The sequence below is a fragment of the Neofelis nebulosa genome, chromosome 1 (genome assembly GCF_028018385.1).
Source record: "Neofelis nebulosa isolate mNeoNeb1 chromosome 1, mNeoNeb1.pri, whole genome shotgun sequence".
Taxonomy (NCBI): domain Eukaryota; kingdom Metazoa; phylum Chordata; class Mammalia; order Carnivora; family Felidae; genus Neofelis; species Neofelis nebulosa.
Window position 1 is genome coordinate 234,055,412 of NC_080782.1, and position 21,673 is coordinate 234,077,084.

At 47.7% G+C, this 21,673-nt stretch overlaps 1 protein-coding gene across 7 annotated transcripts in view; it reads right to left on the minus strand.

Annotated features, from left to right (window-relative positions):
• The window catches only part of ALOX5AP (arachidonate 5-lipoxygenase activating protein), a 68,297-nt gene that overhangs the window by 26,866 nt on the left and 19,758 nt on the right, over window positions 1-21,673 (minus strand). For 3 of the 7 annotated variants that reach the window (XM_058688385.1, XM_058688341.1, XM_058688363.1), the window contains 2 exons: window positions 20,274-20,355; window positions 13,161-13,646 (listed from right to left, as the gene is read on the minus strand). In XM_058688385.1, coding sequence (XP_058544368.1) covers window positions 13,484-13,646; window positions 20,274-20,355 — 245 coding nt within the window. In that variant the 3' untranslated portion in view covers window positions 13,161-13,483. Of the gene's footprint in view, window positions 1-11,675; window positions 12,947-13,160; window positions 13,647-13,722; window positions 19,852-20,273; window positions 20,356-21,673 lie in introns of those variants that run through there. The other 4 variants (XM_058688394.1, XM_058688377.1, XM_058688370.1 and 1 more) reach the window with 4 other exon arrangements.

Consider the following 21,673-nt stretch of genomic DNA (forward strand, 5'->3'; position numbering starts at 1 on the left):
ATGGGAAGCAATGATTTGACTCATCGTGTTTAAAGAATCACTCCGGCTGCTCAGACACCGTGGGGTCCCCGCAGAAAGCAGAAGACCAGCTATGGTGGTGGTTCTGCCCCCTAGTGGACATTTGACAACGTCTGGAGACATTTTTGGCTGCCACAACTTGAGGCGGAAGGGGCGAGTGCAACTGGAATCCAGTGGGTAGAGGCCAGGGATGCATGCTGGCCTCCTACAGCGCACACAAAGCCCCCACAGCAGAATTACCCAGCCCAGAACGTCAGTAGCGCTGAGGTTGGGAAATCCAGAGTCAGGGAATTACTACAATAATCTAGGCAAGAACCAAGCACCTACCATGTGCCAGGCAATGCACCGGGAACTGAAGATACCACAACGAACAAAACAGACAAGGTGGGCACCCTCACAGAGCTCCCCTTGAAGTGATGGCGGAAGCTGAGAACAGAGCAGAGATTGGCAGGGGGGTAAGGACGGTCAGATTTTTTTTTTTTTTTTTTGAATGTCTGTTGAAGGTAACACTGACAGAGTTTGCTCAGAACTGGATGTGCAGAAGGCAGAGGCAGACTTGACTCCAAAGCTTTGTCCCAAGCAATTAGTACAGATCTGCCATGGGTTGAAATGACGACCCCTGGAGGAGAAAGTGATTTGGGGGCTGGAGCAAGGGGGGTTCTGTTTTGGATGTATGACGTAGACAAGTGGGCAACTGGATATTTTAGTCCGGAGGTTTGAAAACAAACAAAAGGCCTGGAGATGAAAAAAAATAAGAGAGAGAATCTTAGAAATTGGCAAATGTAAAGAAGAATACTCAGGGATTCGGTTTAAATGTAAGAACACATCCGAGAGATCCTCCCCGCCAAGCCCAAACTCTCCGCCGTTGGGGAGCTTGGGGAGGAGCCAGCAAAGAAGGTTGAGTTAGGAAGATAAGCAGGCATGCAGAGTCGTGTCAGAAGCCAAAGGGAGAAAGTGTTTCAGGAGAAGAGAGTGGTCAAACCATGCGTGGTAAGGGGTCCCATGCAAGGAAGGAAATCTAAATACCACCCATTGCCATTTTCTAACACTATGAATTGTTCTGGTGAGGCCATCACGAAACTTGGCCCACCCATCATTGCCTTATCTGTTCAGTCTCTTCCAGGATAATTATTGAGCATGTATCCTGACCGATAAATTAAACTGGATCTCACATAAGGCACAAAAATGATAAATACATAGTTTCTGTCCTCATGAAGCTTTCTGCTAGAGAAAACACAACATCCCCAAAAATTTCTGTCACATCAAAAGAAGGAATTAATCCATCCATACTCATTAGGTATCTACTAAACTCAGCACTCTCCTTATGGTTAAAAATATACAAGGGAGGAAAAATAAATAAATAAATAAATAAAATAAAATAAAAAATAAATAAATAAACAAAAATATACAAAGGAGGGGCGCCCGGGTGGCTCAGTCAGTTTAAGCATCCGACTTCAGCTCAGGTCCTGAGCTCACGGTCTGTGAGTTCGAGCCCCACGTCGGGCTCTGTGCTGACAGCTCAGAGCCTGGAGCCTACTTCTGATTCCGTGTCTCCCATCTCTCTGCCCTTCCCCTGCTCATGCTCTGTCTCTCTCAAAAATAAAAATAATGGGGCGCCTGGGTGGCGCAGTCGGTTAAGCGTCCGACTTCAGCCAGGTCACGATCTCGCGGTCCGTGAGTTCGAGCCCGGCGTCAGGCTCTGGGCTGATGGCTCGGAGCCTGGAGCCTGTTTCCGATTCTGTGTCTCCCTCTCTCTCTGCCCCTCCCCCGTTCATGCTCTGTCTCTCTCTGTCCCAAAAATAAATAAAAAACGTTGAAAAAAAAATTAAAAAAAAAAATAATAATAAAAATAAAATAAAATATATACAAGAGAAGGGAGCCTGGGTGGCTCACTTGGTTAAGCACCCAACTCTCGATTTCGGCTCAGGTCATGATCTCGTATTTGATGGTTTCAAGCCTTGCATCAGGCCAGGGCTCTGTGCTGACAGTGGGGAGCCTGCTTCAGATTCTTTCCCTCTTTTTCTGCCCTTCCCCGACTTGCATGTGCTCTCTCCAAATAAGTAAACTCTCTCTCTCTCTCTCTCTCTATATATATATATATATATATATGCACACATATATATGAGTGTGTGTGTGTATATGTATATATACAGGATATGTATATATATATATACATATACACACACACACTTATATATGAGAAATGAGAAATGTACAACAAAAGCATTTGTCTCACGGAATTTATAGTGCAGTAGAGGAAATTGGGACCGGGGTAAACACAAATGAAATATTTAGAGAAGAAATAAAGGCAAATGCCCTAGGTGTCTGAGGAAGGAGGAAACCATTCATATTAAAAAGCCTCTCTTCCTGAGCTCCAGCCTGAAATGCTTCCCCTCTGCGGTGGTTCACACAGGCGTGGGGGATGGGAGAGGCACGGAAGGCGGCCATCAGGCAAGAAGATGTAAATAAATCAGCATCTGACCATGACAGCCTCTGAGAAAGTGGCCCCAAAGCACACCGGCCACCCGCTGCCAGTCAGAGGAGACTTTTTCTAGGTGCTCAGCCTCATGATTAAGCATCTGCTGGGACTGGTGGTGTGAGTGGAATCGGGGCCAACCAACACGGAGCTATCTTGGTGTCTCTTCCCATTCATTAGCTCCCAGCTGTTACTTCCCCAGAAGTAACCAGATAAAAGAGGTTTTGCATTTGAAATGTTGAGGCTTTGGAAAAATCAATTTCCACACCAATTTCTCCCTCAGTCTGATATAGTAACCCAAAATACTTCTCAATTTTGCATACCCAAACATTACAGTGGGAAGTTCATGAATTTGTGCATAATATAACCCAATCCTCATATTAGACTGAGCCAAGCTTCGGTGCTCCCTGGAACTTTTTGTGTAAGGGGCAGATGAGCCTCAAAGGACAATCAAGGATTTGCCTCTTTTAGCCTCATTTCTGGAGTACGGACGGGCTGGGCGGTAAAGCAGTGGATTGCTGGGCACGCGTAAGCAGAATATGCTTCAAGTTACTGTACAAGTTATGTGCCTTTTTCTATATCAATTCAAACAATTTTTAAGATAACTGTGTATGACCAGAGTAGAGAAGGGATAAGAGAAACCGTATATTCTCTTTTTGTACGAATTCCTGAAATACTATTTCACTACAGCTCAAAATAGCTCAGAAGGAAGATTGAAGGACAAATTGTTTCAAGAAAATATCTACTTCGTCTATCTCCCCCCGCCTCTTCTTCTTCAAGTCAGTTTGCCTTAGCAACAGTAAGATATTTCAATTATCCGTTCTGTCAACACCCCACCAAAACCAAAGGAAACATGATCATTTCGCTTTGGTCCAGATAAATACGGGGAGTAGATTATCTTTTCAAACAGCAAAGGACCATAGAGTTAGAAATTACCTATAAAGTCTGGAGGGCTTGTAAGGCCATTATCAGGAAAATGCCTTAAAGTCTCTTGTCTTTAGCAGAGAAACAATTTTAAACAATTTTAAACATATTTTTATTTTTCACAGTGTGGAGCCATCCTGTTCTCTTTGAGCCCAATCCTATTGGAAAATTCAGAAAAGTCAATTATAAATACAAAAGATCAACTGATTTCTTATGAACGTGATTTTTCTTACCTGACATGCTTTCCATAAATTAGGATAATGTGGCTGTGTTTTTAGATTCAAAGACCCGGTTCAGTATGTCTATCCGTGGAAGAGAAAATGAAACATCTACCTCGTGCATCCATTAGGAAGATGGACTTATGACAGGCAGATGTCAGGCAAGGCGTCTGGATTCTGATGGTGCTGGTTTAGATCGTGGGGCTGAAAGTCGTCAAGAATCCATTGAAAGTCATAGAAACTTACCACAGCCCTTCCCTACCCTCCATCCCCAGAAACATCATGCACGATATGGATGCCCACATATCCACAATCCTGACGATAATTTCAGGGTTTTTGAGCTTCCCCACCCCCAAGGTCCAGACCTGGATCCCACGTCCATGAGTTTCAAGCTGTCCGACCTGGGTCAAATGACTTGTTCTCTTTAAGATTCACTTTCGCTTTCCCCCTTTGTAAAATGGAATAATGACACCTGCCTCATCGGTTTGTTCCGAAGGTTAAATGAGTGGATACATCTGAAGCCCTTGGCACAGTCTCTCACCCATCATGACAGCAATCGTTATGTGTTATTTTCATGCCTGGGCCGTGAGGTCAAGATTTGCTGGTCAAAAAGAATAATATAGGTGCTTTACAGTTTATTGCTACTATTTTTTAAAAATCCATATTACAGTTTTATGGAATAACAAACAGTTCAACGTATGGGTTTATTTTATAATATTCCTAATTTACTTTAAAATGGTTGGACATTGAGCATGAGAACATGAGTTTGTATTACTGGAAGTCTCAACTCTAGGGGCATTTAGTAGCCCTTAGAAATTCAGGGGCGGGTGGCGCGCCTGGGTGGCTCCGTCGGTTAAGCGTCCGACTTCAGCTCAGGTCATAATCTCATGGTTCGTGAGTTGGAGCCCCGCAGCCGGCTCTGTGCTGACAGCTCGGAGCCTGGAACCTGCTTCGGGTTCTTTGTCTCCTCTTGTCTGCCCCTCTCCCGCTTGTGCTCTCTCTCTGTCTCTCAAAAATTAATACATGTGAAAAAAAAAAAAGGAAAAGAAAAGAAAGAAATTCAGGGGCAATAGAGAAATTCAGCCTTAAGCGTATTACATCAGAAAGCCATCAGCTCTTCTGATCTCAATTACCACTTGAGGCTTTAAAACTCAGGATAGTGAGTATCAGAAGTGAGTTTCTTTAAGTGTTTATTTACTTTTTTATTTTTTAAAAAAATGTTTTTATTTATTTATTTTTGAGACAGAGAGAGACCATGAGCAGGAGAGGGGCAGAGAGGGAGGGAGACACAGAATCCGAAGCAGGCTCCAGGCTCTGAGCTGTCAGCACAGAGCCCGACGCGGGGCTGGAACCCACGGAGTGTGAGATCATGACCTGAGATGAAGTCGGACGGTCAACCGACTAAGCTCACCCAGGTGCCCCTGTTTACTTATTTTTGAGACAGTGCAAGAGAGGGAGGAGCAGAGAGAGAGGGGGAAAGAGGATACAAAACGGGCTCTGTGCTGAGAGCAGAGAGCCCGACATGGGGCTCAAACTCACGAACCGTGAGATCAGGATCTGAGCCAAAGTTGGAGGCTTAACTGACTGAGCCGCCCAGGTGCCCCCGTGAGAAGTGAGTTTCTGTTGGTGAAAAGAGAGGCTTGCTGGTTTACATGATGAATGTCAAAAATGGGCTCTCAGTGTTCAAATTAAACGTATTCATCTTTTGAGGACTGGGTAAATATGGGGCAGGTGCTCCCCAGCCCGGGTGTGAACGGGCTGTAGGAATCCAGTGAGGCTTGGGACCATGTCCTTAGGGACGACACTGAATGTTGTTGCATCTGACTCAAAAGAAGCTTTTAGACGAGAGGAATCCCCAAGCTCGCAGTTATATGAACTGTCCCAGGCCTGCTTTCTAAAGGGAGGTTTGTTTAATAAAAGATCTATATTTGTGGCCAAATCTGGCCTGAGAATTGCTTCCTTGATAACAAGATAATGAGGCTGAGGACATAGCTAACTCTCACCCACCTTCAATGCCCCAGTGCCATCATATGCCCCAAATTACCCACGAGTCGTGGTTGGACCTTTTGGATAAGGTCAGTTCACAATGACCTTAAAAAGAGGTAGACTTAGAAGCCTGGGTGGCTCAGTCAGTTTGGACATCGAACTCTTGATTTCAGCTCAGGTCATGATCCCAGGGTCGTGGGATCGAGCCCCACGTTGGGCTCTGTGTTGAGCGTGAAACCTGCTTAAAATTCTCTCTCTCTCTCTCTCTCTGTCTCTGTCTTTCCCTCTACCCCCTCCCCATGCTCTCTCTCTCTAAAATATAAATAAATAAATAAATAAATAAATAAATAAATAATAGACTTGAACTTGGATCCGGGCCCCATCTTGCATTTAAACCATTGAAATTTTCACCTACCAATGATCTCCAGCGCGTTCCTCCTCCCCCATCTAGATATTTCCTTTCCTCAGCTATCTTCAGTAAAGCTGCCAGGTTTTTCTATGAAAATCCTGCTTTGCACAAGGCATCATTCTCTTAAAAACAAAAACAAACACTTTCAACAACCCTCAACTGAGAGCATCCAAATCCCACAGGCTGGGCGGCACTGAAGAGTCTGCGACCTTAACCCGTGGACCTTCCTTTTGGGCGATCTTTCACTCCAGTCAAAATGGTTTACTCATGATCTGCCGTTGATCCCTGTGTTCACAGTCCAGCATCTCTCAAACCTTCCTACCAGTCTCCCCAAATCACAGAGGAGGTTGACTCAAGTACACAGTGGGAGACGTGACTTTCAAGCCTTGTGTTTTATATGAAAAGCCATATCTATCTTGCATATATATCTGTCGGTGGTAGGAGCTTTTCTGATGCAATGCTTTAAAATGCTTCCAACAGAGGGGCGCCTGGGTGGCTCTGTAGGTTAAGTGTCAGACTCTCGATTTCGGCTCAGGTCACGATCTCACAGCTTGTGAGTTCGAGTTCTGAGTCGGGCTCTGCGCTGACAGTGTGGAGCCAGCCTGGGATTCTCTCCCTCTCCTTCTCTCTCTTCCCCTCCCCAGCTTGTGCTTGCTTTCTCTCTTAAAATAAATAAGTAAACTTGAAAAAAAGGAGGAATGTAAGTAACAAGTAATGGCTGCTTGTTAAATTAATTAATTCGTTAGCACTTTATCAAGGTCAGAGATTTATTTGACTTGTTTCATAGTAACACACTAGTTAAGAATCCCTCACTGAAGTAATGAGGAACATTCTAGAAGGGTACCCACGCAACTCTTGACTTTCTGGCGGCCCACTTCCTTTCTCTGCCTGGCCTCCCCCCATTTAATTCCTCAATAACAGCCTCACGACAGGGAAGAGTGAAGGTAAGGATCTCAGGAAAGGAAGGGCTTTGAAACAAAGGATTATGATGAGAGTAGGTTCAGGCATTAACTATGTTTTCTGTTGTCCTCATTAACCTAGGTGATTGAGAGACAGAGAGAAAGGATGTGTCAGCTGAATCACAAAATGTTATTGTGGGTTTTGTCCTCTCTGTAGGCGCGAACGAATCACACACACACACACACACACACACACACACACACACACTTTCCCCAGCTCCCCAACCCCACTGCCAATAAGGCCTTTTGCTGACGGAAGTTACAAGAATCATCCCACTTCACGGTCAATTGCATCAGCTAGCATTCTTTTCACACCAGCTGAAGCATTGGTAAGTTTGAATATAACTGAGGTGAGGGAGGGAGGCTGTGTGCCCAGTGGGCGTGGCTCTTGGGCTCCGGGTGAGAATAGACGTTTCCAGACAGTTGCTGTGGCCGCGTTCTGGTGGCCATCGTGTTGACGTCGAGGAAGCAAACGTACACGTAGGGAAGGAAGTCATCTTGCACCAAAGGTTCAGTCTTCTGCTGCCTTGTTCATTGGCTGAGAAGCCATTTATTAGTCTGAATTCTGCGAAGGCTTATATTTCATTTTGTTTATGCAGTGGCCTCTAGTCTATTAATAGCAAGTCCATTTTTGCAAGTCTTCAACTAGGAAGGCCAATTTCCGTTAAAAATTGTTTCTAAAAATTATCATAAGAGAGACAGAGTGGTTGCTTTCCTATAGATAGACCTTCTGATATGCTTGAAGCCCGCGCTGACTTCTTTTAGGCAAGTTCGAGTGCGCCCATTTGCAGGGCTGCAGGAAATTCAAACGCGTGTGCTCCGTGCAGACCTTCTGCGCTCCCTATCAGCACGGCATCTAAGTGCTTAGGCAAGGATAACGAGAAGAAAAGGAGGATAAACTTCTCCCGGGACTCTGGTCTATTGGTGTGCCAAGCCAAATTTTTAATTTGGAGAGCAATTCTGCAGAAAATGAACAGAAACTGCTATCTAAACATTTTAATAAGAATAAGCCCCCAAGCCAATATGCAATCGAGTGCACTGCTTTCTAGTAATTTCATTTATACAACAGCTCCCACAAGCTGTTTCTCTCTCTATATTCAGATAACCCTCGCCTCTAGGGTGACCGTAAAAATGATATTTTAATAATGTGCCACATCTGTGATCAGAAATACTTAATGAAACACTCTCGTGATCATATGGTAACAAGCTTCAAAGAACTACTCTCAGATTCAGACAGGACCAGTTTGCTTCTTGCGGTAACTTTCGCCGGCACATTTTTCAATATTGCCTGCAAGAGATCATCCCTGAAGATAAGTGCGCAGGGTGGGGGTCCAGCACTTATTTCAGCTGTGAGGCTTGCTGGCTCCCGTAGAACTTCTATTTTTTTTTTTTTTTTTTTTAAATTTTTTTTTTTTTCCAACGTTTTTTATTTATTTTTGGGACAGAGAGAGACAGAGCATGAACGGGGGAGGGGCAGAGAGAGAGGGAGACACAGAATCGGAAACAGGCTCCAGGCTCCGAGCCATCGGCCCAGAGCCCGACGCGGGGCTCGAACTCACAGACCGCGAGATCGTGACCTGGCTGAAGTCGGACGCTTAACCGACTGCGCCACCCAGGCGCCCCTCCCGTAGAACTTCTAGATCAATAGGAGCATAATGTGAGCTGTATATGTAATTTAAAATTTCTAGTAGTCAGATTAAGAAAAGTACAAAGAAACAGGTGAAATTAATTCTAATAATACATTTTACCTAACGCCTACAGCCACGAGAGTATCATTGCAACGTGTGATCCATACATAAACATTATAAATGAGATACTTTACATTTTTGGTATTAAATCTTTGAAATCTGGTGTGCACTCTACGTTTACAGCACGTCTCAGTTTAGAGGAGCCATCTTTCAAGGGCCAGTAGCCGCCATATTGGGTGGTACAGCTGTAGAACGAAAAGCTTCTGGAAGAGTGGTCTTCAACTGTCTGCATCAGGAAGATCCAGAGAATCTTAATAAGAATGTGAATTCCTGGGCCCAATCCCTAACCTACCAGATCATATCTCTGGGGGTGGTGCCGAGGGATTTCCATTTTCTAATGGGTCCCCTAGCTGGAGTTTGGCTTACTCAAATTTAAGATCATCTGTAAGGCTCCCTGTCCTAAATTTGCTCACAGCCCTTTAGCCATCACCACTCCAACCTACCTCCCAGTCACTTAAGCCAGTAGACACAATCATCCAACCCAGTCCATTCTTCCATTGACTCATTCAGTATGTCTGGAGCACTGATTATCTGCCTAGCACTGTTCTAGGCCATGGGAATAGAGGGATGAGCAATACAGACAAAATCCCTGCCCTTTGGGAGCTTCTATCCTAGTGCAGGAGACAGACAATGGACAAGTAGAGGGCTAAATAGGTGATCTAACTTCAGGCGACAGAGAAGAAAAAGTAAAACAAGGGTAGGAGATGGAGGGTGGGGCAGAGGAGGAATTGCACGTCTATGTAGACTCCGCACTGGTCTTGGAGGGCTCTGTGAGGAGGTGACCACTGGCAGACTCAGCACAAGGAGGGAGGGAGCCACAAAGCACCTGGGGGAGGAGCCCCGCATTACAGCCGGCAGCAGGAGGGCCAGCGGGGCTGACGCCCAGTGAGCCAAGGCGGGCAGCTCGAAGAGGAACATCGCCACCAACCGCACAGGCCCTGGAAGGCCACATCAAGGCACTTGGGGTTTATCCTAAGAGTGATAAAAATGCCCTGGCAGGTTTCAAGTGAGGGCATGTGATGTAACACCCAATGGAGGTGGCTACGGAAATGGTCCAGGAGAGACGTAACGTCGGCTCAGGCAACGGGGACAGCCAGTCAGGGACATTCTTATGAAAATAGCGTATTTTAGTCAAAATGGAAGGGGAGGGTGGGGTTCATTTCTTGTTTGTCTCAGCTTCATCTGTTCTATCACTGCACTGTTTCCCACAGGGGATAGAAAAGGTTATGAATGAAGCTTCCCTGCTCCTAAGGAATTGGGAGAGACCCCAGCCTCCTTCCTAATAGAATTCTCACCCAAATGTTCACACGTGCACGAGCACACACACACACACACACACACACACACTCCACCCTGCTTCTGCCCAGAAGACCCATAATCTCACCATCCATCCCGCTCCCTTTGGCTCCTCTGAGACTGGAAGGTAAGCTGGGTAGTCAGAATCCTAAAATGACTCACCCTTCTGTATCATCTGCCCCCCGCCTCGAGGGTGAGCAGGGCCTAGATTGTAATCTCACTAAGTTACATTATAAGGTAAAAGTGAAGGGGTTTTGCAATGTCACTGTGGTGCCAAAGCAGTTGATTTTAAGTTCATCAAAGGTGAGCTTGACCTGGGTGGGCCTGGCCTAATCAGGAGAACCTTATAAAAGTGGGTCTAGAGGTCAGAGATGAAAAAGACACCAATGTTGCTCTCCTGTTGGCCTTAAAGAGGTAAAAATGCCATGTTGTGCAGAAGCCCATGTGTCAGGGAAGGGGCTACCAGGAGCTGAGGGCTTTTCTTCTGGAATGGCAAAGAACCGAGTTCTGCCTACAACCAGTGAGCCTGAAGAGAATGCCAAGCCTCAGCGGAGATTGCATCCCAGGCCGACATGTTGATTATGGCCTGCTGAGACCCTGAACAGAGGACCCAGCTCAAGCATATGACCTCTGACCCAATGAAACGGTGAGGTGGCAACGTATGGGGTGATAATCAACTAAGGTTGTGGGAGTTTCTTATGCAGCAATAGAAAATGAATCAAACAACGTAACGATAATAAATATAATAAGTATAGCAATACCAGATGATAATATTCAGCACATATTGTATGCTAAAATTTTTCAATTGCTTTCTCTCTTTATAGCAACCCCATATTTTGACGCTATTATTGTCCCAATTTAATAAATGCAAAATTGGAGGCTTGGGGGGAAGTCACAGAATGGAGGGGGTGACAGGGCAAGGGTTGAGTCCAGACCTGGAACTCTGAAGACAGAGTTTGACCACTAGGCAGGGTCGCCTCCAACCAGACAGCAGGAGTTCTGTCCCGAGACCCTCTTCTTCATAACAGTCAAGTCTCCTCTACCTGCACCTCAACCCCTGAGTGCCCTCAGTCGTGGACTCTCCACCCAAGCCGGAGTCCGCAGAGCCTCTGATGGGCCATTACGTCATTTCCTGTCTTTGCACCCTGGAGGTCCCATGGTCAGCTCGGACGGTGCGGCCTCTGGGAGCTAAGGGGTCCCCAGGCTCCCCCGAGCATATCCTGGCCCAGCTCGCCCTTAGAGCAACCCACTCATCCTGGTTTTCCCAGGACTGTCCCAGTTTTAAAACCGAAAGCGTCTCCTCCCAGGAAATCTCTTAGTCCCAGGCAAACATGGATGCCTGGTCACCTTGTTGCCCTCCACACCAAGCCAGGATGAGGTGGCCCCTGGAGCCCCCTCCACCTTGCGGTCTGCGAAGCCCTTTCCTTCCCACTGCCCACTAGGACATTTGGGTCCTGGTCTCTACAGAGGGCTAAGAGCAGAAGCAGCTTCTGCTGGTTGGGGTTTGGCCAGAAGACCCCAACCGGGGCTTTAGTCTGGACCATCACATAGGCCTAGGAAACCATGCCCACGTGGGGGTTTTCCCACGAACTGAGAAATCTGCTTGCCTTGAGCATCGCACACGAAGCAGACGTCACACGGGCCGGATTCCATGTTTCATTCCCTCCACGCCCCAAGCAGGCAACTCCGAGAAAACTGGGGAGCTGTGGCCCCTGGATTTGTCTCATTCTGCCTAAGACTGTGACCATGATGAGACTCAGCAGGGGTAGCAGGGACTCATCCATCGCTGTTCACCTCAGCGGAGAGCTCAGTCCTCAGGAGCTGCTGGCTTCTCTCTGTCGGGAGTCCTGGTCTCTTGACCACACCCAGCTATTATCTAAATTGTGACAAGGGACACCGTGTGTGTGTGTGTGTGTGTGTGTGTGTGTGTGACAGTTGGTTGCACCACCGTGAATCCATCCTCAATATGGGAAATGGCTCTACAGACATATTTTATTAAATACTGCTAGCCAGTGATTTATAAACTCATTCATTCATTTATTCATTTGTTCAACCAATACCTGGGGGCCCCTCAATGGGCCCGGCATTATCCTAGGCTCTGACACTGAGTTACGGCATGTTCCGTTTTGTTTTGTTTTAAATGTTTATTTCCGAAAGAGAGCACACAAGCAAGGGAGGGGCAGAGAGACAGGGGGACAGAGGATCTGAAGTGGGCTTCCTCGCTGACAGCGGTGAGCCCGATACGGGGCTCGAATTTACGAACCGCAAGATCATGACCCGACGCTCAACCTACTGAGCCACCCAGGCACCCCACAGCACATTTTAAACTGAGATGATACGATGGGTGCTGGGCACGATGCTAGCACATAAAGATACCAACCTAATCCTCATGGGGTGTGTGAAGGATTCTTAAGGAAGTCAACAAAAGATCCTTCAGGAAGTCTGTCTGTCTAAGGAAGGATAGTGTGGGGGGTGGGGGGTTTGTTTTCGTTTTTGCTTTTGCATTTCTCCACAATTAATCCCATTAAAACATCGAAAGAAAACATCTTAATCTCATAAAACACCCCAACTGTCCCCTACCATATATCACTTTGCAGGACGTCTGTTTGAGTTCCGAACTAGCTTGAGGCAGGATGCCTGCGATGTTACGGTCTCCGAGCTTGGCACAGGAAAAGCAAAATAGATGGGACATCAGGGATATCCAAGAGCTAATGATTTAGTGGGACGGGGCGACACACGCTAATAAACATCTTTCCATTGTAATATGGATTTGCTGCGGTTGAGATGTTCAGAGGGTGCTGTGGGAGGTCAGAGGGCAACACTAGACCAACCGGGAGATGGGAAAGGCTTCCCAGAAAGGCCACGCTCCGGCTGTTGTCTCTTCTGGTTCTGTGCTGAGTGCCATTTATTTGCTGCAAATAATACATGAAAATATAAACACAGAGTAAAACTCACCCCCAAATCGCTTCAGCCCAAGATAATCCTAATTGACATTTTGGTGAATGCCTTCCAGGCACGCCTGCGTGCAAGGACAGTGTATTTTCTATTATCGTCGTCGAGGTTGAGGAAAACCGACTAGGTGTTCAAATGTAGCAAGAAACCCACAAAAAAACTCGACCCCCAGCCTGAAACATGTCTCTGCGCTTTATTTGAGGAAAACATAAATGTGGTCACAAAACATCTTCGGGAAGTGGGGTAACTCAGGAAACCTACAGAACTACCGAACGGGTCTGAGTAAGAGACATGGGGCCACTGCCATTCTCAAGGGCGGGGGAGCGGACACTAAGTTATTTTCTTCCGGGGAAAGCAAGGTTAACTCAGGCTGCGGAGCCCAGATGGTCATTCGATTTACAGCTGTCTAAAGAGGAGCTGTATCTTTCCAAGGGCTGAGTTATGATGACTTTAGGTGTCGATCAGATGGAAGTGCCGACCCTGTATTCGGCGGAGAGTCAGGGGATGAGGAGTAGAGGGGAGACGGTGGTGGTTACCGTCTTTATGTAGTTTTCGAAGTCACTTCCGAAAAAGAAGATGAGATAATAGTTGAAGATACCGGCAAGGGACATGAGGAACAGGAACAGTATGATTCGCTTCCCAAATATGTAGCCCGGTGTGCTGGAAAAGAGAGAAAACAGTAGAAGCGGCAACTGAGATGGGCTTAACAAAGAACGTCATCAATTTGAGACACAACGGGTTTCAATTATAGTTCCTTTTACTCAGGAATGCTCCATTGACTTCCTATGAAGAACGGAAGGGTCTCTGCTACTGTTAATCACTGAACGTATTTCAGAACCAAGCTACGAGAGCCGAGACCCCAAACCCCATCATCGTTAGGGCTCTGCTCTACAGCTTCTCTGCGTTCCCCCAGTGTCCTTCTGAACCCTGATGGCGTGAAGGCAGTGGGTGCTGTCGGTCGGTCGTCAGGCATTCTGACCCGGGATTAGGAACCCCAGCGACTCGTTCCGACCCTTTCTGCAGCCGCTCCGCTCCAGGAGTGCCTGCGAAGCCGTGCTGGCCGCTGTGTCTCGCCCAGGACTGAAGTGCCTCTCCGAGACAGGGGCTGGTTTCACGAACCAGTGAGGCTGATGGAATCTAAAAGGTGTTTCAGGATCCGAGGGTTCAATCTATTCTCCTGAGGCTGCTTGGGAATGAGCCATGTTCACACTAATGAAAGCTGGACCCCGAGCAGCGGAAGACAGGCTCTTATATTTTAAGCGAATGGAGGTGGGGCAGAGATGTTTTAGTGCATTCATATTCTTCTCTCAAAGGCTCTAAATCCTACGCTGCTTAGGCAAATCGTCAGCTGGGGTCAGGAGGCAGCTCCCCAGTGATAGGTGACCACCTAATTGTGCACAGCGGCTGCCCTGGCTTCCCTCTGAACAATCCTTTTGTGACCGCCGTGGCCGGATCCAACCCGGGTAGCGCTAGCGCGTTTGGAAAGTCCAGCCAAATGGCTCGTTAAGGCTGTTAGTAACGACCCAGTGAGGGGACCCTTTGGCAATCATGGCTGCTCAACGAGAACAGCCAACTCAGCTAAACAGGTGCGTCAGTGCTGCTGAGCATTATGGTTTTTGACATAATCAAGAGAGAGAGCAGAATTTGGCATCCCCAGGCTCGACGTTAGAAATTTTATCTTTTTGAAATGGACCCCAAAGCTTCCTCACGGAACTCCTAACTTCCCTATGTCAAGAGTCTGAAAAACGTTCAGCGGTGCGACTATTTCCTTGCTACTCAAAGTGTGGGCCGCGGACCAGCAGCGTTGGCATCCACGGGGGGCTTGTTGAGAAATGCAGAATCGCAGGTCCCTCTCTGGATTCAGCGGATCCAAATCTGCGTTTTGACAAGTCCCTCCGTGACTCACAGGCCATTAAAGTTTGAGAAACATGGCTGGCCGACATTGTCCCTGCTCCTTGGCCCGCTGTGTTCTTCTGCCCCGTTCTGACCTGTTCTTCTGTCCTCGGTTCCCTGTTTACAGTCATGCTCATGAAGTGAGACCTCCTGTTTCTTTATTGGGGAGAAAAATAATATGCTCTCTAAAGAGAGCATGATGGGCTAAATTGTGTCCTCCCCTCCCCCCCCGCCCATTCCTATGTTGAAATCTTAACCCCAATTCCTCAGGACATGACCGTGTTTAGAGACAGAATCTTTAAAGAGGTAATTAAGGTAAAAATGTAATCACCAGGGTGGACCCTGACTCAATATGGCTGGTGTCCTTTAAGAAGAGAAGACCTGGACACAGACCCACACAGAAGGAAGACACAAGGGAAAGATGGCCACCCGTGAGCCAAGGAGGGAGGCGTCAGAAGAAACAAGGCAGCCAACACCTTGATCTCAGATTTCTACCCTCCGGAGACAATCAGTCTCTGTTGTCTGAGCCACGCCGTCTACGGTACTTGATTACCGTGGCCCTGGCGGACAAATACAGTCACCTGCTAATGCTGATGAGAAAGTAACAGAGTCTAAGGAAGGGCTATCTTTTAGCCAGAGAATAGAGGGTTCAGAGAAATTAACTTGTGAAAAGTCAAATATTGTGGTGGCTCAGATTTATCACAGGAATGAGGCCACCATATGCTCATTACAGAAACAAGAAAAAGCGACCTGCAAAGCTGTTTCAGAATGTGCTCGAGATAAATCTGCGGTGAAGGATGAAATGGCAGCGCCTGCTGCTGAAATAGTGGTGTTCTTGGCTTCGGGGCAGCATTTTTCAAAGGTCTCAAGGCATCCCGCCCCCAAGGAGACGGCTGGGTGGTGCCTTAACTCTTCCCGGACCGTGCGAAGGGCGTGGAAGGCAAGGGTTCAGCACGTGCCCACCCCCCGCAGGGCTAAGTGTGAATGGGGGTCCCCACCTCGGGCACTTCGGGAGCCTCAGTTTGAAATCTGTCCAGCCTGGCGGTGGGCGCGGTGGGGGCAGAAGGAAGGGCCGGGGTGGGGGGCCCGCGGGACACGTCCTGCATAATTAGACTGAAACCCAAGGCATCTCTATGATTGTCTCTGGAAGCTGATACACAGTTCTCTCTAAATGGGGCGGGGAAGGTCAGAATTAAACGAAGCATCTGAGAGACAGGCATTTTATATCTGTGACTTCGTTTGTGAGGTATTGGTAACCTATTATCCAGGTGGGGAAACTGAGAAGAGACAGGTTGAATGATGTGCCTAAGGGCACACAGCCAGGAAGAGGCAAAGTGGGAATTCAAACCTGTCTGGGTGAGGCCACAGTCCTGCTCTGTCTACCTTCCCGAGGGCTCCTTTGGAGACTAGGATTTTGTTGTTACGTTTTGAAATAAATGTATCCCCCCTCTTTTACACACACACAGCATCAAACCTACGTGAAAACATCAAAAAGGCATTATGACAGGGACACCCGAGTGGCTCAGTCGGTTGTGCACCCAACTTCCGCCCAGGTCACGATCTCTCACAATTTGTGAGTTCGAGCCCCGCGTCGGGCTCTGTGCGGACAGCTCGGAGCCTGGAACCTGTTTCAGATTCTGTCTCCTTCTCTCTCTGCTCCCCCCGCCCCCCAACTTGTGCTCTCTCTCTATCAAAAATAAATAAAATAAAATAAAAAATTCAAAAAGGCATTATGACAGACAATTCCCATCTCGAATGTGCCTAAAACTTCAAGGAGGAGGAGGTGTGGTGTGAGGTGTAGCTGGGGCCAGGCACCAGGACCCCTGAGCTCCAGCCCCCGCTCCCTGCTGTGTGGCCTTGGGCAAGTCACTGACCCTCCCCCGCCTCACATAAAAATATATATAAAATGTGGGTGGAAAAAGAAAACTGCATGGTCCCATCTGGCCTTAAAATTCTGTTCTTTTCAGAAAGGAAATACCACTTTAAACCCAGTAACTTCTAAAGGGAATAAAAATTGTAAGGCCCATGAGAACAAGATATTGTTCCTCTGCTCACCCACATATCTCCAATAAATCAGGCCCTCCAGAGATTTTTGTCAAATGAATCATTCTTAGAAAAGAGGCATGAACAGCCTTCAGTGATTCCCACACTGTGTGCAGAAGTTGTTAAAATGCATACTCCCAGGCTCCCCCCCTAGAGATTCTGATTTGGTACGTTGAGGGTGAGGCCCAGGAATGTCTATTTTTAACAAGCACCCCCAGGCAATTCTTGGTGCACTTGGTTGTTGGTTGGTGGGTTGCACTTTAGAAACACCAGCCTTGAGGGGCGCCTGGGTGGCTCAGTCGGTTAAGCGTCCGACTTCGGCTCAGGTCATGATCTCACAGTTCGTGAGTTCGAGCCCCGCGTCGGGCTCTGTGCTGACAGTTCAGAGCCTGGAGCCTATGTCTCTTTCTCTCTCTGCCCTTCCCCTGTTCATGCTCTCTCTTTCTCTCTCTCTCTCTCTCTTTCAAAAATAAATAAACATTTTTTTTAAAAAAGTCAAGTAAAGGTAGATGATAAAAGGCAAGCAGTCTTGTAATATAATGCCAACTGCCGCTGAGTTTGGGTCCCGATAGTAGCTTAGAATGAAAGGGGAAGAAACTAAAATTCATTTTTTTTTTTGAGAGTCAGACAGTGAGCGGGGGAGGGGCAGAGAGACAGAGGGAAAGAGAATCTCTGGCAGGCTGCATGCTGTCAGGACAGAACCCAACACAGGGCTCGATCTCACGGCCCTCAGATCTGAGATCTGAGACCTGAGCTGAAATCAAGAGTCGGACGCTTAACCTACTGAGCTACCCAGGCGCCCCTGAAATTCACGTGGTTTGAGATGCTACAAACTACCTAATCAAAACAGGGAGAAAAGTGTCAGGGAGTAGGATGTGGGGCTGAGAATCAGAGCCATAAGCTTCTAGGAGGGACAAAGGTGGGGGCTCCAAAATTCCAGAAGGAAGAAGCTTCGGTGGGGGAGACACATCAAGGAATGTCATGCCCACCCACTGCACCCAAAATGACACTAGAACTTCTGATGTGGATAGGGCCAAAGCAACTTCTGGGGAGGAGCAAAGATGACTGACAGCCCCCGGGAGAAATTCCTGGGAGGGTCTCCCTGAGCAGTATCTTCCTCTATGGTGAGCCCAAGAACTAAAGCAGATCCCGAAGACATTTGGCCATTAGAGCATCTGCAGAGAACAAGTGCGACATGGCCCAGGGATGGAAGTGGGGATCCGAAAGAGGGGGTCCACGGCGGAAGAGGGTATTAGCACATAGTTTCCAGAAGGCAGAATTGAAAATCCTCTTGGACCTAGCCATAGAGGCTCTCGGGGTTGCATCTACCTCAAACTATATGTCGGTCCAGATTAGGATTAGACATTTCATCCCATAGATGTCATTTCTCCTGATGCCAATAGCTCCGAACTCTGTGTTCAGAAGTATTGTGAGGCCGTGTTTGGTCTCAGCAGGAAGGAGCACCGTGATGGATGAGTAATGAAGGCTGTGGGTGTGGGACAGGTGAGAAGGCTCTGAAGGCACCACAGACAGTGGTAAAGGGGCCAGTGGAATCTCACGGGGGAGACTAGGACAGGATTTAAGACGTTAGGCCAATTACATTTTAATGAGGTCCAGGGAAGTCTAGTATTTTTAAGATTTTAAGTCTAGATCTTATTATTTTTTGCCACCTCGGTTCATTCCCTAGCAGTGATTACCTTTAAAATGCAGAGAGCCTACGGGCAAATCAACAAATGTTGTCATGCTCCACAGATTGTCTTAGAATTAAAGCAACTTTAAGATCTCAGGCGAGAGGTGACAGGCAAAGAGAACAGTGACTGGGCCAGACCCCGGAGACTCTGCGGAGGAAGACAGGGATGCACGGGGAGGCAGCCCAAGAGAGCAGAACCCCCTTATTTTACTGATAGACACCCCACCATCCCTCACTTCTTGACAACAGGTGCTCTCCCAGGAAAAGGCGGAATAGAGGCTTTCCAGAGTGGAAGAGAATGAGGAATATCATTTATGAGAGTGTTGATAAGGGTAAGAGAGATAATGGAACTGTGGTTTTCAAGGGTAAATAAGAACCCCACTAGAGAGGAATGAATAGCAGACGAGCCCAGGAAAGAATCTCTGAGAGATGAGTCATTCTTCTCTTGGCTGCAGCTCGCCATCACCCCCCGGCCCCCAGCCATTTAGTTTCACAGGCTCCCAAGGTCCCCAGATAGAATGCTTTCACCTGCCAACCTCCTGGGATGTCAATGCCTTTGTCACCGCTGCAGATGTTATCTAAACGGAGAGCCCATTAACCGCAAGAGGAGGGTGCTATCGTAAGAGACAGGGGGGGACGTGAAACTAGACAAGGGAGAAAAATGGAGGGGAGGGCTGGAATCACCACTCGGGCAGGCGGCAGCCTCCCAGAACACACGCCTGGCTCCTGGAGCCCTGCTGGTACGTTAAGAATTCGAAAGAAGTGGGAGCGCCTGGGTGGCTCAATCAGTTAAGTGTCCGACTCTTGATTTCAGCTCAGGTCACGATCTCACGGTTCACGAGTTCAAGCCCCACATCGGGCTCTGCGCTGGCCACGCGGAGCCTGCTTGGGATTCTCTCTTGCCCTCGCCCTCTCTCTCTGCCCCTCTGCTGCTCACTCTCTCTCTCTTTCTCTCAAAAAATAAATAAATAAATAATATTCTAACAAGAATTCTGAGGAACTGGTGGCAGACTATAACATGTCTCCTGTAAGTATCCTCATTTATTTTATGGAAATCCGGATTTCCCAAACCGGGTGTAGCCAAAGTTATAGCTGCTGCTCTGGGGCTTTCCGTCTGGCAGCCTCCATCAGCCATGCAACGGGGACTCTATTCACAGGCTCCGTCCTCTGAGTGTTCGTGCGTCCTATTTTTGCAACATTCTTCCTGCTGGTCCCTGGAAAATCTGTTACTCAAGAGAACTGATCACAAGGTGCGCGTTTTAGTTCTCACTTCTTTAGGCAAACAATGAAACGCTTCACTCACCGGAGGCCTTGGGAAGCCAGACCCAGAAAGTCAGACTCTGAAGGGTGGGAGTAGAGCAGGGGGCAGAGTGGGTGCAAGGATGGGCAGCGGGCGGTGTGAAAGCATCCTTCGTGGGCCCGACGCCACGTGGAGGAATTTGTTACTGGGCGTAGGAATCAAGTCCCCCAGCTGTATTTGCCGAGCCCGCAAAGTTCAGGGGGGAAAGGGGGGAGGGATACTATAGCCTTCACCCTCCAGCCCCGAGTGACCCCCCGCCCAGAGCCTTAAATCTTGGGCAGAATACGGTGGTGAACGATCCCCCTTCTTGCTCAAAAAGCGTGGCTCACACCCTGGTTCTTAAACAGTCCCAGTGGCCTACCTCTGAGTTCTCTCCCCCAGGTAGCCGACGAAGTATTTTTGCCTCACGAACAGGTACATCAGGCCAGCAAAGGCGGCGGGAACTAAGTGGAGAAAGGGAAACACCCGTGTGAGTTTCACAGCTGCCAGAACATGCTAAGTTAGCATGGTATTAATCCAGTCATTACACAACGAATGCTGGTCACAAAATCTAGCAGAAGCCTCAAGTGCTGGCAGCTGGGGCTGAACTTCAGCAAACGCCCAGGGCTGGTAGAAACCTAGGACCTCGATGATAGTAATGTCACTTTCTACGGGCATCGTGGTACAGTTTACAAAGTGTTTTCCTGCCCATCATGTAATCTGAATCCTTCGCACCTGCCCAATATCATCTTTGCTTATTCGAGATGTGAAAACTTGGGCTTCAGGGGTCAAAGGGCTTGTGTAAGACTGCCAGGTGTGATGGGTGGTGTGTGTGTTTGTGTGTATGTGTGTGTGTGTGTGTGTGTGATGTGGTCCAGGGCAGGGGATGGGGAACCAGACCCGAACCCCAAGCCCAGCTCTAAGTTGGCTCTCTTAAAAGTATACCCTTCCCCTCTGGGCCACCAGGCAGTGCAATGCTCAACCTTTTTTGAAAAATTGCTGCCAATTCAGAAAACATCTCTAGGGAAGGAGATTCCCTGTGCCTTCTAGTCCCCTGAGGAGCACCCGTGAGCATCGGGAGTCCTGAACCTTGGATTTGAGAGTTAGAAAACCCAACCCCACAAGAACCATTTGGATCAAGAACCTAATACTTAACTCATTCTACATCTGGACAAAGGGCTGATTGCAGCTTTCCTACCTCTCAGGAATAATTATGAGGGTGATATAAGTGCATGGGTATAAAAGCACCCCGAAGACCTCCCAGCATTATTCAAATGCCAAATTAATTGTGTCGACAGAGTGCTTTTTATATGGCAGGTACTGCCCCCAGGCACTTTGGGTACTTGGGTCTCCAATCCTCCCAGCCCCCTGGTAAAGAGCGTATCACTGTCGCCATTGGGCACATGAGGAAATTTAGGCTCAAGGAAGTCAGTTTGCCCAGCTGCACTTACCAGACCAAAAGACCCATGAGGACACACATCTTTGGCCAGCCATCATCTCTGTGCTTGGCATAGCGCCTGGCACATAGTGGCTTTCAAAAATTATTTGTTAAGTGAATTAATAAACATCAAGTAAGCCAAAGAAAAGATTGTTAAAAAGAAAACCACACACCCAAAATGGCATCAGTTAGGCCAAGTCCCCAGACCAGGCTTCCTATCTAACCTGATAGCAATTTCCTTCTCCCTCCAAAATGCAGTCTTAATCTGTAGTCAGGAATTTTCTGATCTGAGCCAAGGCAGTCATGGGTCGCATGGGCCCTCTCCCACGTGAGGGATGGAAGGA